The sequence below is a fragment of the Lissotriton vulgaris genome, chromosome 7, assembly GCF_964263255.1.
Source record: "Lissotriton vulgaris chromosome 7, aLisVul1.2, whole genome shotgun sequence".
Lineage (NCBI taxonomy): Eukaryota > Metazoa > Chordata > Amphibia > Caudata > Salamandridae > Lissotriton > Lissotriton vulgaris.
The window spans coordinates 1,461,541,614-1,461,558,176 of record NC_141695.1 but is presented as its reverse complement, the minus strand read 5'-3'; the positions used below and the strand labels follow the sequence as shown (position 1 = coordinate 1,461,558,176).

Below are 16,563 nucleotides of genomic sequence, written 5' to 3'. Positions count from 1 at the left end.
ATTTGTTTCTACTTTTTAAAAACATAATTGGTAATTTTTTATTTCTGTAGATTCTACATTGTTCGCGCCAGGAAGTTTAGTTTGTCATCGGAGTACAAAATAAAACAGTTTAATCTCAAATCTTTCCAACTTTGATGGAATCCAGAAGGAGATTCCTTATAGGAGCAAACACCAGCAACACTTCATTTTACAATCAACCAACCCTCATTAGGCACCCTCTAACTAACCACCCTTCTTAAACAATCTTCCCACGAAAGCATGCAGGGAAGTTTATCACTCAGATGTTCCTTTAAGCCAAAATAACAACCCAGGGGCAGCAACATTCTATGTAACATCCAATGTACATTTATGAGGCAATTATCACGTCTCAAAACTAAAAATAAGGTGTAGTAAGAGTAGCTGTTGCCGCTGTATTTTTTTTTATAATTGATTCCGAGGGAGGTGCTCTTTGCAATAATCTTTCCTTAGTCACTGAGGAGTCTTCATACATGAATATACAAAAGGGTTTTGCAGCATGCTCAAATTACATTGTAAGAATAAACATTCCATACATATTCCAGGTACAATATCTTAAAACTCCATAATGCAATCAATAATACTGGCTCTCCTCCAATGTTACAGTTAGATAGATATGCCATTCCATGCTTACCTGTGGAATCTGGGTGCTCTTTCCACATCCTGTTTCACCAACAATCACAACAGTCTGAAAGTTTTCCACCAAGTACAAGATATGGTTCCTGAGCTGCAATGTAGACAGTCATGGAAGAAAAGATAGGTGATTAGCGCACAAATGAAAGTTGATGTGGAATAGTTCCTATTTTCATTTTGTTTCAAGGTCCATGTGCTTGACTAGAAAAGCAAGCCTTCTTTCCTTTGTATGTCACAGATAAGGTGTGTCTCAATGCCACATATAGAAGAGACTTACTCTTTTAGCAGAAACTTCACAATATACTTTAACTTCTGCATTTTAAATATTCACATCCAGAACAGTTTCTATAATTTCATTGGTACATAATCTTTACTCGTATTATCGCCAAACTCAATTCAACGAACTTAGATCCTTTTAAGTCATATCATGGTTGTTTCAAGAGAATATTCTGACAATAATGTACAGTACCATTTAATTTCATGAAAACGTCTGATTTATGTATTAGTTATGTGGATATCTGAGAGCAGAAGAAATTCTAATCTTCCTAATGTATGACCTAAGTTAACCCATAGAGTAAACTCCTATCTTTATAAGCAGTGGAAAACTTGCTAGACTGGTATTTGATATAACCCACAAATATGTGGGTGGAAAACGGATGCAACACATGGCATAATGGTTAGGAAAAATGTGAATAATAAATGCCAGTAATCCTTACACATATTTCCAAAAGATCTACTTGTCAGGACCAGATTGCCTGGATAAACTGAGCACTGTACCGCTTCTGCACTTGACTCTCTCAGTGGTAGAAGTGAAGGAGCAATCAATGGCTTACGCAGGAGGCAGGTGTGGATATCGATTAGTGAACACTGCTCATAACTCAAAAAGCACACAACAGCAGCAGCAATAAATCAATGTCCAGTCAAATACTACTTTTATAACCAAAAGACATATTTTATTTCTAAATCTTCTCTTTCAAAGAAAGGTTCACAGACAACACTTCCCCCTTGAGGTCGGGACACTAGTGTTTCATTGGGAAGTCCCTGTCCCACCCGTTCCTCATAATATGATTAGGGCTATTCCCCATTCACTGATGTCCGCATCCAGGGAAAGCTCACTAATAAATAGGCCTTAGCTCCAGTGCCCACTCTGACTCTTCGAATACAGTCAAAAGTATCTTAGCTTCCAGCAGTGAGACCCCCAGGGCCTGGTAGGCCTGTAACAAGTCTCATGGAGTAAGCGTGCAGCGTCTTAGAGGGTGCTCCGTCCATGGGCACTCTCAACAGATCCTGACCTGCTCAGGTGAGTCTGCTGTACACAGGCTTTGCAGCAGCCCTCAGCAGGAGAATGCTCTCTCCTCAGCCTATGCGGATGTGCTCCAGCACCGATCAGAGGTGTTCTCAACAGGGTAAGATTCTATGCTGCCCTGGGGGGGGGGATGGGGTGGAATTATGATGCTCCTGATCTTGATCCTACTTTGGTAGCAATGGTCCCACAGCGTTCTCAATCGGTCCACAGTGTGGGGTCAGTTACAGTTCTTATTGATCATGAAGACCTACGGGTCACCGCTGCTCACAGTTCATGGGCTCCCGCCCGATTCACATGGCACAATTATTCCTGGCAGGCCCTCAGGGTATACGAGGTTGCCACACTGCAGCAACACAAGCATACTGGATTGCCGCTACGGTGTCACACAGGCTTCAGCCATCATCACAAGGCAGTCTTTTACACGGCGGTGCCTCCTGAATCAGAGGGTCACTGCAACAGTGCTGCACAGGCTTCCACCCTTAATGCGGGGCAATCTTTTTAAATAGCTATCTTCACTGCAGCCCTCTTCTGGCATATGGAGGTCCCTGACTCAGTTCTGCACAAGAGCAACAAACCGATCGGTGCAGCAGCTGTCTCCTCACACCTCGCACCAGGGGCCCACCCAGCAGGGCTCGCCACTGGACCGCGCTCTTTTCAAGGCTGTCCTCTTATCTCACAGGGCACACTGGTCTTGGCAAGCAGGCAGGCACTAGTGTTCCAAGCTCCAGAGCAGGTGGCCAGTTTTTCCCAGGGTGATCTCTCCTCACCCAACATAGAGACTAGTAGGTTTTGGTCCCCAGTCCTGGTCACAGGCAGAAGTCTGGCAGAGTTTCCCCTTCTCACAAAGCCTGCCTGGCTGCTTTGCAGATGAAAGTTGTTGAAGTCTCATCCTCTTCTTCTTATAGACCTTTTTCGAACAACAAATGTGATTTAGATTATGTGTGTTCCAAGTTTTATGTTGGGGTTCCGCTTCTTTCGAAGTACCTACTTCTCCTCTTCAACTATTGAAAAGCCATCTGTCTCAGGAGAAGAGACTCTGAAGCTGATAGTCCCACAACATAGGTCATTGGAGTGACTAGACTTCACAACTGGTTGGCAGCCACAGTGATATGTGCATCAAAAGATTAATTTCGGACTCCAAGCACCATCTTTATGATTTACTTCAGCTATCGGAAAGGGGGTTCTCAGCCCCCACAGACTGCCCTGAGTGAAGGGAACTCCATCATTCATCTCCTGTTGCGCCAGGAGGAGCCTGTATCAACAGCTGTGAGGAAGGAAGCGGACCCGAACGTGCTACAAAGCACCCGCTGCAGTCCTGCTGGGTGGGTCCGTCCTATACCCGCCAGCACCAGGAAGAGCCAGGGCAGGGCCACCCCCCCCCCTTAGCCATGATGAGGGGCGCATTTTGACTTTTCGGACCCTCCTGGTTAGTTACTATTTACCATTAGGTATTTCTACAACAGTTTTTTCCGCTCTCACTTTGAACTCTCATGTGCCTTCCCACTGGTCTTCTCCTTGGATGGAGGCTTGACCTCTCGGACCTGGCCACAGCATTGGAGGACACTTTGCCCCTGATAACCTGACTCTTATCTTGGGACTTTTTTAATAACGCAATTTAATTGTGTTGTTGTTTTGATCTGGGACTGTAGGGCCTAGAGAACCATGCACCTGGAGACTTCATTATCCTGTGGCAGAGGGAGGAAATCTTGTGTGTTAGATAGCTCTGATATTATCTCTGTTGTGCCTGACTTGAGTTTGTTACTGGGTTTGGCCTCCCTAACTTGTACCCGGTTTTTGCTGCATGTGTTATTACTGATCAGGTTTTCTATTACAACTGTTTCCTTCGATTTTCATTAAATATGGAAAATATAAAACATCCCTCCTACTTGGCAAAAACAAAATCCCAGGGTAAATCATATTCTTCAATAGTGAATTACATAACTGGAGCTATGAGAGCTATTGTAAAACAAAGCACAAGTGTTGAAGAGAGACTGATTATATGTAATGAAGGTTCGATGGAACTTCTAACTCAGGATGCCCCCAAGTTATAGACCTCAGTTAAACTTCCAGGCCAGTTGTGGATGATGGGGAAGAAAGGGGGGTAAATGGGACTAACGGCTGTGTTCAAGATATCTCAGCCTGTATTTTCCAATCTAACCCGAAATCCCACCCACCTCTAAAGTGATTAAAGACTCCAGAGGCCCACACCAAAACTTCAGATGCTAACTCCCTAAAAGGGCCGTTAATAAGCAACATGCCCAAGTTTTCGTCTAGATCAGTTATTACTAATTCTAGAAATGTTTCTGCTAAGGTATCTTGCGATAATTTCAAATCCCTGTACTCTATGGTTCAAGCACTGGAATCTTTGGTGAGGACTGCATTTTATTCTCTTGCTAGTAGATTAACGTGTGTGGAAAGCATCACTTCCAGCTGCCTAGATCTATTGAAGCCTAATTCAATTCCAACTATCAGTCTCCCTCGGCCTAATGTCAGAGTAGATGCCCCTCAGGCCATTCCCGTATCTTATACTTACCCGCCGGGTGGTCATCCTCCGCCATTGATTTCTGCTTGGAAAATTAACGTTCTGTCTATAAACTGTAAATTGAGGGAACAATCACAACTACATACATAAACTTTCTCAAATGGCACGAACGTCTACCATATGAATTGCAATGCAACTTTACCGCCTCTTTCCAATATACAATCTTGCAACAAGATAGCCGTGGGACACGTGGGTAGGAAACCTGATGTTTTAGATCTACACCCCAAAGAAACACCATATGTGAATATTTTGTCCAATGTTTAAATTGCATTTATATAGCGCTGACTAACCCTGACGAGGAGTCAAGAGCTTTGCGACGACTAGCACGCTACTCATGAAACCAAAGTTAGTGGTCAGTCCTTTCATTTTTGGGGTTAGTTTTGCATACTCATTCCATGCATTCATGCCCGTTTCTTTGTGGTATATTATTGACACAGGTGTGATCATTAGAAGGGACTATGTGAGAAGCAACTGCTTGCTGGAATTAATAAGATAGTTATGGTTTCCTACAAACTGGAAGATGGTTAGGCATGAGATTTAGAGAAACTTGAATACAAAAGAGGCAGTACGAAGTGAGAAGGGAATCAGTAGTGCACATAAAACAAACATTGGCATAGCCAATAGGTCTCGCTTTTGGGACCTTATAAGTATTTAGTTATGCAGCACAATATCCTTGGTGCATCAACTGTTGCATGGCTAAACACTTATAAGGTCCCAAAGGCGAGACCTAAAGGCTATGCCAATGCTTGTTTTTCCTGGCGGCGAACCAAAGCCTAAGGAAGGGGAAACTAGACAGATGTAAGTATCAACCCGAACCTACAATGGAACCTTTCTAGTACTGGCCCAACCTCAAAAGGAGAGAAGAGGGACGGGTAAAGAATCTGCAGAATATAGACTATACACCATAAAAAGAGTTATCGGACACAGGGGTTTTTCTTCCCCAGACACCTAATCTTAAGAAATTGTCTCAAAGCAGTACCCGACAGGCAGCACTAAGAAGTGCCAATCAGACAAGAAAATCATGCAAAACTGGCCAGGCAAATTAGTTACTGCCCCTTCCTGAGAAGCCAGACAGTTGTCCTTGGCAAACACATGCCACGTTGTTCCTGGGTAAGTCTTGACATGTTTAGCTGTTTGAATCGTTGTCTTTTCACCGAATGAGCAGAACATCTAGACCGGTCAAGGAGCATTGCAGGGAGAGCTTTGAGACTGTCTGTGGCAAGTTTGTAAGGAATAAGGGTCGGTGTCACAGGTGATTAGCTCCATTTGGGGACAAGTTGTCTGCAAGATTTACAGCAGGCTGCCAGAAACGGATGAGAAAAGCATATGGAATATGTATTGCACCCACACGGCTCTGAAGCTAAATGGAGCAAAAAATTACACACATTGATTAAAAAGAGTGTGTTGCAAATACATGCTTTGATCAGAAACATTAACGTTAAATTTCCATTGGGAAAAAAAGACCTTTCAATATTAGAAATGTTAATGTTTTCTAGGGATATAGATTTAAATAAAAACTTTTTATTGCCGTTAAAGGAAAAAATATTTCTAATCTGACTTTCTGGATGTAAATGTTACGATATTCTTAACACCTTAAATAAAGATATATTTTTCTTGCGTTGTTCAAACAGTACTTGATAGGGAAGAAAAGGCAAGAGTTTTGAGTGGGCGGAGGAAACAGATAAATGGAAAAAGACAAGTGTGTGTGCTTGAAACAGACAATGCCGCAGAGAGTAAAAAAGAGACACATGGGGAGGATACAGAGATGGAGGGAGAAAGTGTGAGATAAAGAAAGGATGAGAGGACTAGAGGGAGGGAGAGAGGCCGTGAAGGAAGGGGGGAGAGAGAGAGAGGAAAACGAGAGAGACAGAATGCACGCAAGAGAGCGTAATCCCAGGGTGATGAAGAGTTAAACTTCCGGAGTTTACAATTGCTCACCACACAGAGTAGATATACATCGCCTTGCTGCACTGTTTCAAGTCCATGATTGTACCCAGTGGTCGAAGTGGTGGAAAAAAAGCAGGGGAACTGTGGGCGGAGACTCTGAGGGCGGGGATAACCCAAGGACTGTATCAGTGGGCGGAGTCAGAGGTGTGGCCAGAATGTGCCAAACATCCCAATTTTTAGAATTTGTTTGGCATTTCACCGACCAGTTACAGCTTATTGTATTATTTATTTCAACCAATGGATACACTTGATTATTTAACGTTTAATAGGAGTTATTGACATTTAAATACTTTCACAAAGTGGAATATATTACCAATCACACAATGTCCCAAATACGCTTAAAAGTGGAATCACAAGCCATTTGTCTCCAAGCCATGCAGTTTCTCTCATTAGCACTTCTCCTCCCTTCTTCCACAAGATCAGTTCAAACATGAATGGCTAAATATCTTAGTTTGCAAATGTTTTCTACATAATTATGGCTCTGCCATATTTGTCGCATAATAAATCATCCACTGCATAATCCTGTAGTTTTAACTAATCATTTTTGTAGCGCAAACGGTTAAAAAGTTTCTAAAAAAACGTGACTTGAGTTGCTGAAAGTGGACAGCCCTTTGCAAAGGTTGACTGATTCCCTTTCTCACTGCTGCATTGTATGTTATACTGATACTAATGAGGCAGATGTTTTGCAGAGACTTAACATCTGTAAAAATGTCTAAATAATAAAGAATAAGAAAATATACTGCATTACGCTGCAGCCTCTTTTTTGTTGCAGAATTTAGTCAACACTACAGCATCATTTTGTCCCCCATTGGTGCATAACTCCAGTGGCTCCAAAGCAGGTAGCACATGTTAAAAGTGCTTGTGCATGAAGCATAGAGTGTCAAGTTTGCAAACTTAGGGGCTCATTAGGATTGCGGATTTTCCGCATCCTCTGGGCCGGCGGAAGCCACCGCCGGCCCGGAGGATGCGGAAAATCCGCTGCGGACCCACCAAAGACCTACCGCCACATTAGGATGGCTGGTGGGTCCTGGTTGCAGTCCGCTGCTTTTCCGCCGCGGTTGGCTTACAACCGCGGTGGAAAAGCTCTAATATGGTGGCAGTGTCTCTCAGACACCGCCAGCCATATTAGGATGTGTTTAAAAAAAAGCTTTTCCGCTGCAGGTTTTCAGCCGTGGAAAAGAATGTGGAACTTCACTGCGGGGGCCCATTGCGGGCCCCCTGGGTGAAGGGAGGGTGGGGGTGCACATGGGGGTACCTATGGTACCCCCCTGTATTTGTATGCAGAAATCGGCAGGCACCGCACGGTGCCTGCCGCTTTCTGCATACAAATGCAATGTATGCATTTTTACCATGGCGGCGGGTGCAGCTTGAAGCCGCACCCGTCGCAATGGTAAAAATAGAGGATGTGACCGCCAGGGTGGCAGTCACATCCTAATTTCACAGGAGGGAACTCCGCAGGCCATGCAGAGGTTCTCTCCTACTCAGGGGTCACGGACGGACGCAAGTCCGGTCGCATCCTAATGGGCCCCTTCGTTTGGTGTGTGTGCAAATCCTGCGTTGTCGATCCTTAGTGAGTTGCAGCTAATACTGCTGAAACAAGGCCAATGGAGGTACCAATGGGTGAGGCAGACTGGCCTCGATGGCAGGGCAAACAATGTTTGTTGGTGCCCCCCAAAGATCTCCTACGCCTCAGACACTACACAGAGACAAACATTTATAAATGTGTAAATCACTGTATAGGAAATGTTACATAAGACAAAGGACTACAAGGTGTAGAAGCCACATGACAACCATACTTGTAGGAGGTATAGTTTAATAGCTCACTTTTCTATGTTAGGATTTTAACTTATAAAGTGCAAGTAACAAAAGGATCTCTTTGACACAAGCAGTAATCTACTAACCTAGTTAACATTATGTGCACTTTGTGATCTGCATGGTACATGTTCTTTGCAGCAGGCACATTAACCCTCTGTGCCACCTTTCCAGGAGTCAACCCTTCCACTAGACTACACTCCGATCTCTCTCTAGGAAGAACATTAATCACTGAAGTTATCATGACATTTTTATTGTTGCTGAAAGTTGCTGGAGGCCTGGAAGGAGGCAGCAATGTTTTTTTAAACCATAATATACTTGCAAACACTACACATCCACCCGAAATAGGTACCCAGTGTGGTCACACTGTTCGCACCGCCCTAACCTGCTCAAGGTTCATGTGACCTCAGTGACAGAGTCACAGTGACTGGATCACTGCTGCTCTAGGGGGTGCTGATTCGTAGGCCTGCCCGCAAGGCTGGAGGTGAACTCCAGTATGGATTGTGGTGGACAGGCCTTCAACATTGACCCACACTTGCCACTGCAAAGGTCCACCTGCTGGTGTTAAGACACCTGGGATTCTAAGGTCTAGTATGGCTTTCTAAGGTCTAGCATGGGAATGTGCTCCCTCAAGAGAGTGGTCTGGGGGACTGGTCATGAAGGCTGATCCAGGTTCCAAATTCGACAGCTCTGGCCATAGTGCCACATCCTCTCCCCCACTGAACACCCCACTGAGAAAAACTCACACTGCCTTCAGCTACAACCCAATTGTGCCCCACTATAAACACCAGGATGCATTTGATAAGAGTAATATGCTGCCTGGAAAAAAAAGTAAAAGCAAACACTCTTAGGGAGTGCAAGATTAAGTAAAGCATGTGAAATGTAAGCAGAAACAACATGGTTACCTTAACGGTCTCTCACTCACTATTCAGAAATCAGCAAGTGGTTTTACCTGAAAAGTTAAGGACATGACTACAGGGCTCTGAAGGAAACCGTTTTAATGTCCATTGCTTATATCCATCCATATCCATACTAATATAATAAAGAGAGAGCCCAAACCTATGAGGCGGGTATCTCAGGAACCACAGCACCAATCACAACACCCAATACAGCGTTGGAAAGGGCAGTTGCAGCAGAAATACATAGGCTATGCAGACGCCCACCATATACATTTAAAAGGTAAAAGAACTGTGCCAGTAAAGTAGTCCCTTGTGGGCGTGTCTGCGTTGTGCTGGGGGCGTGACAATTGCTGGGGGCGTGTGGTACATTCTGCCCTTCATGCCATGTCTCATATTGTGTGCTGTGGGCGTGGGCGTGTGCGGGGCGCGGGATTACGGAAAAAAAAGTGAGCGGTGTGCCCAATATTTCATTGTTTTTTCTTCCCAGGTTCTGTACATTCCAGCTCCGGGTGTCCACCCTGCTCCCTTTAAATACCCCTGCATCCCATAATCATAACCCACCCTTACTCCTTAAAATACCCCAACACCCTTAAACACTAACCCATCTTAACCCTATAAATATACCCTGTACCCCAAAACCTAAACCTATCTCTAAACCTTAAAAATACCCCTGTACCCCAAAATCCAAACCTAGCCCTGAACCCTATAAATACCCCTTTACCTCAAAACCCAAACCTACCCCTGAACCCTAAAAATACCCCTGTACCCCAAAACCCAAACCTAGCCCTGAACCCTAAAAATACCCCTGTACCCCAAACCTACCCCTGAACCCTAAAATACCCCTGTACCCCAAAACCCAAACCTAGCCCTGAACCCTTAAAATACCCCTGTACCCCAAAACCCAAACCTACCCCTGAACCCTAAAAATACCCCTGTACCCCCAAACCTAGCCCTGAACCATAAATATGACCCGGTACCCCAAAACCCAAACATACCCTTGAACCCTAAAATACCCCTGTACCCCAAAACCCAAACCTAGCCCTGAATCATAAAAATACCCCTGTACCCCAAAACCCAAACCTAGCCCTGAACCCTTAAAATACCCCTGTAGCCCAAAACCCAAACCCCAAAACTACCCCTGAACCCTAAAAATACCCCTATACCCCAAAACCCAAACCTAGCCCTGAGCCCTAAAAATACCCCTGTGCCCCAAAACCCATACCTATCCCTAGAACTACCCCTGTACCCCATAACCCAAAACTATATCTGAACCCTTAAAATAACCAAACACCCCAAAACATACCTCAGTACCCCAAAACATATACCCCTATACCCATACTTACCTTATCCAAACATTTAAAAAAAAACATGCTTTTACCATTCATGCATTTACAACGAATTTTGTTGTAAATGTATGCGTGGTAAAAGCATATAAAATGTAATGCCATGCGTTATAATGGCATTGCGGAGTCATGGTACTTTCGTAATGAAAGTATGCGGAGTGATGGTATGCGGAAAGAAAGTTGCGGAAAAATGGGTGTTTACCCTCCGCCGGTAAGTACATTGGTGGCACGGCGGCCCACATCTCCAGCAACATACTCATATGTTTCACCACCGATTTGAAAAATGCACAGGTCTCTCTCATTGATGGCCAGCACCGACATACACTTTTAGACACACCTCCCGCCCAGTGCTTAATTTGTGCCGGTGCTTTCCGGTGCTTAGCACCGGCACTTATTAATGAGGGCCGGGTCTACACACGTCTGTACGTCATATTGCATTGAGCATATAATTACGTCACTCATTTGCGGACTCCGTGCAGACAGTGTTCATTTTATCTCCCTCGTGATGAATCCTGGTAAAGAGTGTTGCGTCTGCGGTCAGAGCTAGGATTCATATGATTTGAATCAACTCAGACTGGTCCTGACTCCTATCATATATATTTATTGCCAATATCCATATCGCATGCGCATTGCGAATCTGCCTTAGGCGCCACCGCCGACCCTTATTTCAGTGTTGCCGGGAGGATAGGAGGACACTGATTGGCCAGGCCTAGATTTAGTTTGACGGGGGTAGGCAGCAGCGTGAGCAGGCAGCGTGCGCAGATTTCTTTTTAGAATGCCACGCCCCAGCACACGAGTCAACAGAGGACGACGTTGAGGGCATGCAGCAGCACCTGCAGACCAAGCCTATCAGTTAATAAAAAGGAAGTGTCCCGGCCAACCACCACCAGTAACTGTAAGTAATAAGTAGCTATGCTCATTTTTTTGTTGAGCCCGGTGTTGTGACGGTTACCGTGGTAGCGCGCCAAAATCTGAAGACCCAGGCGCGCAACACCCATTGGGCTCACCGGGCTTCAGCCCCCCCCGTCGCCTCCTCTGCCCGGGCTAAGATTACACGCACTGAAATGGTGCAAGATAGCATCCGATCGGAGAATGATTTTTTTAATGCTTTCTGAGAGGCCCAGCAGCCCGAGCCAGCCAGCCTCTGCTTCAGTGAGTGACCTCCTGCCCCCACCTCTTGTTTTCCTTTACGGTGGCGCCGAGGTGAAATCCTTGCCTGAAGGCAGGGATTTCACCTAAGCACTTGATCGCTTATGAGCATGGGGTGTGAAGTGCACAGCAGGGGGAAAGGGCTGGCCAGTTAAGGTAATGCTTTTCCTTTGTAAAGGAATTTCTGCTGGCGTCATAGCCCATGGGGTGCTGTCTGTGCACTTGTATAGATGTGTATTTCATACAAGTGCGCAGACAGCAACCCCTGGGCTATGACGCCAGCAGGAATTAATTTACAAAGGAAAAGCATCACCTGCACTGGCCATCCCTTTGCCCCTGCTGTCTGTGTACTTGGATGGAATTCACATCCAAGGCGCTGCTCACCAGATAAATGGTGAACAGGTCCATGGATCTTTCTATTTTCGCATCCAAGGGCACCAGGGAAGAAGCAGAGGAGGCCCAGGCAAGGAGAATCCAGGAGCCATTTGACCCCCACCTATCTACTCTGAGACCTTCGAGGGGCTGGATGCCAGGACACAGTGCTGCTGATCAGCCAGCCTCCACAGTATAGTATCAGAGGAGCAGGCAGCAGTTTTTTATTTATGTAAGTCCCAGTAACTTTAATGCATTTTTCAGTACAGCATTACCTACTGCCTGCATGTCTAGGTTACTTTGAATGTTGTTCTTGACTTACATACATAGAAACGTCAAAGAGGACAGTCCCCTCCAAATATGCAAATGTAGTGTAAGTTTGTAGTGTTCATTTTTTTTTTGTGGTGGTAGTGGGTAATTTTAGAGTTCAGGGTGGGTGTGGGTTTTAGGGTGCCAGTGAGTACTTTTATGGTTCAGGGTGGGTTACGGATTGGGGTGCCAGGGGGTAATTTTAGGGTTCTGAGCGGGTATGGGTTTTGGGGTTCCAGGGGGCAATTTTAGGGTTCAAGGTGAGTATGGGTTTTGGGGTGCCAGGGGACATTTTAGGGTTCAGCGTGGGTATGTGTTTTGGTGTGCCAGGGGTAATTTTAGGGTTCAGGGCAGGTGTGGGTTTTGGGATGTCAGGGGGCTATTTTAGGGTTCAGGGTGGGTATGGGTTATGGGGTGCCAGGGAACATTTTAGGGTTCAGCGTGGGTATGTGTTTTGGTGTGCCAGGGGTAATTTTAGGGTTCAGGGCAGGTGTGGGTTTTGGGGTGTCAGGGGGCAATTTTAGGGTTTAGGGTGGGTATGGGTTATGGGGTTTCAGGGGGGAATTATGGTTCAGGGTTGGTATGGGTTATGGGATGCCGGGGGGAATTTATGGTTCAGCATGGGTATGGGTTTTGGGGTGCCAGGGGTAATTTTAAGGTTCAGGGTGGGTGTGGGTTTTGGGGTGCCATGGGATTAATTTTAGGGTTCAGCGTGGGTATGTGTTTTATAGTGCCAGGGGTAATTTTAGGGTTTAGGGCAGGTATGGGTTTTGGAATGTCAGGGGGCTATTTTAGGGTTCAGGGTGGATATGGATTATGGGGTGCCAGAGGGGAATGTATGGTTCAGCATGGGTATGGGTTTTGGGGTGCCTGGGGTAATTTTAAGGTTCAGAGTGGGTATGGGTTTTGGGGGGCAAGAGGGTAATTTATGGTTCAGCATGGGTATGGTTTCTGGGGTGCCAGGGGTAATTTTAGGGTTCAGGGCTGGTATGGGTTTTAGGGTGTGAGGGGGTTAATTTTAGGGTTCAGCGTGGGTATGTGTTTTGGTGTGCCAGGGGTAATTTTAAGATTCAGGGTGAGTATGGGTTTTGGGGGGCAAGGGTGTAATTTTAGGGATCACTGCGGGTATGGGTTTTGGGGTGCCAGGGGTAATTTTAGGGTTCAGGGTGGGTATGGGTTTTGGGGTGCCTGGGGTAATTTTAGGGTTCAGGGCGGGTATGGGTTTTGGGGCTCCAGGGGGTTGATTTTAGGGTTCAGGGTGGTAATGGATTTTGGGGTGCCAGGGGGTAATTTTAGGGTGTGGGGTGGGTATGGGTTTTGGGGTGCCGGGGGGGATAATTTTAGGAATCAGGATGGGTATGGGTTTTGGGGTGCCAGGGGTAATTTTAGGGTTCAGGGCGGGTATGGGTTTTAGGGTATGAGGGGGTTAATTTTAAGGTTCAGCGTGGGTATGTGTTTTGGTGTGCCAGGGGTAATTTTAGGATTCAGGGTGAGTATGGGTTTTGGGGGGCAAGGGTGTAATTTTAGGGATCACTGCGGGTATGGGTTTTGGGGTGTCAGTGGTAATTTTAGGGTTCAGGGTGGGTATGGGGTTTGGGGTGCCAGGGGTAATTTTAGGATTCAGTGCGGGTATGGGTTTTGGGGCTCCAGGGGGGTGATTTTAGGGTTCAGGGTGGTAATGGGTTTAGGGGTCCCAGGGGGTAATTTTAGGGTGTGGGGTGGGTAAGGGTTTTGGGGTGCCTGGGGGGGGGTAATTTTAGGGATCAGGATGGGTATGGGTTTTGGGGTACCAGGTGTAATTTTAGGGTTCAGGGCGGGTATGGGTTTTAGGGTGTGAGGGGGTTAATTTTAGGGTTCAGCGTGGGTATGTGTTTTGGTGTGCTAGTGGTAATTTTAAGATTCAGGGTGAGTATGGGTTTGGGGGGCAAGGGTGTAATTTTAGGGATCACTGCGGGTATGGGTTTTGGGGTGCCAGGGGTAATTTTAGGGTTCAGGTGGGTATGGGTTTTGGGGTGCCAGGGGTAATTCTAGGGTTCAGGGTGGGTATGGGTTTTGGGGTGTCAGGGGGTAATTTCAGAGTTCAGGGTGGTAATGGGTTTTAGGGTGCCAGGAGTAATTTTGGGGTTCAGTGTGGGTATGGGTTTTGGGTTAATTTTAGGGTTCAGGGTAGGTATAGACTTTGGGGTGCCAGGGGGGCAATTTTAGGGTTGGTATGAGTTGAAGGGTTGTAGGGTTTTAAGGAAATGTGGGTGTGTGTGTGTGTGTATATATATATATATATATATATATATATATATATATATATATATATATATATATATATATATATATATATATATATATATACATGTTACAAAAAAAAATAACCCATTTACAGGGATATATAAACCTATATACATATATATATATGTAGCGTTTATACTGTAACATAGTTATATTTTAAAACAAACTTTCACCACGCATATGCTTTTGTTGTAAAGGCATATGCGTGGTAAGAGTTTGCATTGTAATGGTATTGTAACAGCACTTGAGTTGTTGAGTTATTACAACCGCGTTGCAAAGACATGCATTGTGATGGCATGTTGTCATACATTTGTGCGATGCTGAGCACTTATCCATGCATGTAGCAGGTTACACCTAGTGGGTGTGTGGTTGGAAGAGTGTTGTCTTTATTTAAGCCTCTGTGAAAAGCATCTCCGTGTAGTTCATGATGAATACCAAGGTGCAGTTATTGAGCCATGGGAATCCGTGCTTAGTCGTGTGATTTGATGAGGAAGTGTGCAAGATAGGAGACCATTTCTATAATATATTTTATGCTGGCAGCTCTCATTAGCTCTGCAGGTCCCTTTATAATGCTGGTGGTTTATTTCTTGTGTTCTGGATCCTGGCTCCGGCTTATGATGGGGGAAGCAGTAGATGGTTCAATCTGATCTTATGGATCCACAAGAGTTAGCAGAACTAATATATGTCATAGTCTGGTAACTTCTTATCTAGTACTACAGACCTTTCTAAAAATAATAGTTGCACGATTATAGACTCAAATTACTTGCCCAGTTTGTGATTAATTTTTCAACCCAAAATAGCTGCAGACACCTCTCAGTAACTTTAATTTCGGGTGCCAAGAAGTTTCCGCTAGCAGGTGCTCTTCGGTTTCAATGAACGCCTCGTCCCTCTGAAAAAGGGCAAACCACAGAGACGAGCACCGGCCCCATGGTTTGACGACTCTTTAAGAGCTCTCAAACTAGCATGCAGACAAGCAGAGAGAAAATGGAGGCAAGGTTACTCTGACACTCACAAAACTCTTTGGAAAGGAAACCTCCGGGAGTACAAAACTGCCATCGCCCAAAATAAGGCTAAACATTACTGTTCCATCATTACCAACGCCACTAACAGCTCTAAAAGTATTTTTCAGATACTCAAAAACCTAACCAATCCGGACTGTGTCACCTCTACACAGCCTCCCACCCAAGCCCTCTGCGACAATCTTGCAGTGTTTTTCATTAATAAAATAAACACCATTATTCACAACCTGAAAACACCTCCCTCTTCAGGAACTTCCAACACGCAGAGACCAGACACCAGCTCTCGAAACTTGTCGTCTCCAGGCTCTGTCCTTTTGGCTAGACTACGGGAATTTCCCCCAATCCCGGCCTCCGAGTTTGAAAGACTGGCGCTAGGTATCACCTCGGGTTCTCCACTCGACCCCCTACCTCCAAAAGTCTGGAAAAATTTTGGAAATGAACTCTTTGACACCATGCGCCTAATATGTAATCAGTCTTTGCACAGTGGCTTTGTCCCAACCCCGTGGAAACAGGCACTAATCACCCCTCTCTTGAAGAAACCCTCCCTGAGCCCAGACTGTCTTTCAAACTACCGACCCATCTCCCTGCTGCCTTTCCCAGCGAAGGTCGCCGAACGATGGGTCAGTTCGTGCCTGTCCGCCCATCTAGAACAAAACAACCTTCTTGACGATCACCAGTTCGGGTTCCGTCCTGCCCACGGCACCGAAACAGCAGTCTTAACAGCCATGGAGGATCTTCGCATGCGTGCAGACAGGGGCCAGCCAGTGGCGCTGATACTGCTGGACCTGTCTGCCGCATTCGATACGGTCAACCATGGTATGCTGCTGCAGAGACTTGGTGAAGTGGGAGTGGAAGGCACTGCACTGCTCTGGTTTCACTCCTACCTTCGGGACAGAAGACAGGCTGTCTCCCTTCCCCCATTCCAATCCACCTT

The 16,563-nt window shown here is 45.6% G+C and overlaps 1 protein-coding gene across 1 annotated transcript in view; it reads right to left on the bottom strand.

The window, feature by feature from the left end:
- Nucleotides 1-16,563, bottom strand: part of DHX35 (DEAH-box helicase 35) — a 593,749-nt gene that overhangs the window by 475,995 nt on the left and 101,191 nt on the right. Inside the window, exon 3 of the mRNA XM_086932268.1 lies at nt 650-742. Coding sequence (XP_086788394.1) covers nt 650-742 — 93 coding nt within the window. The remainder of the gene's footprint in view (nt 1-649; nt 743-16,563) is intronic.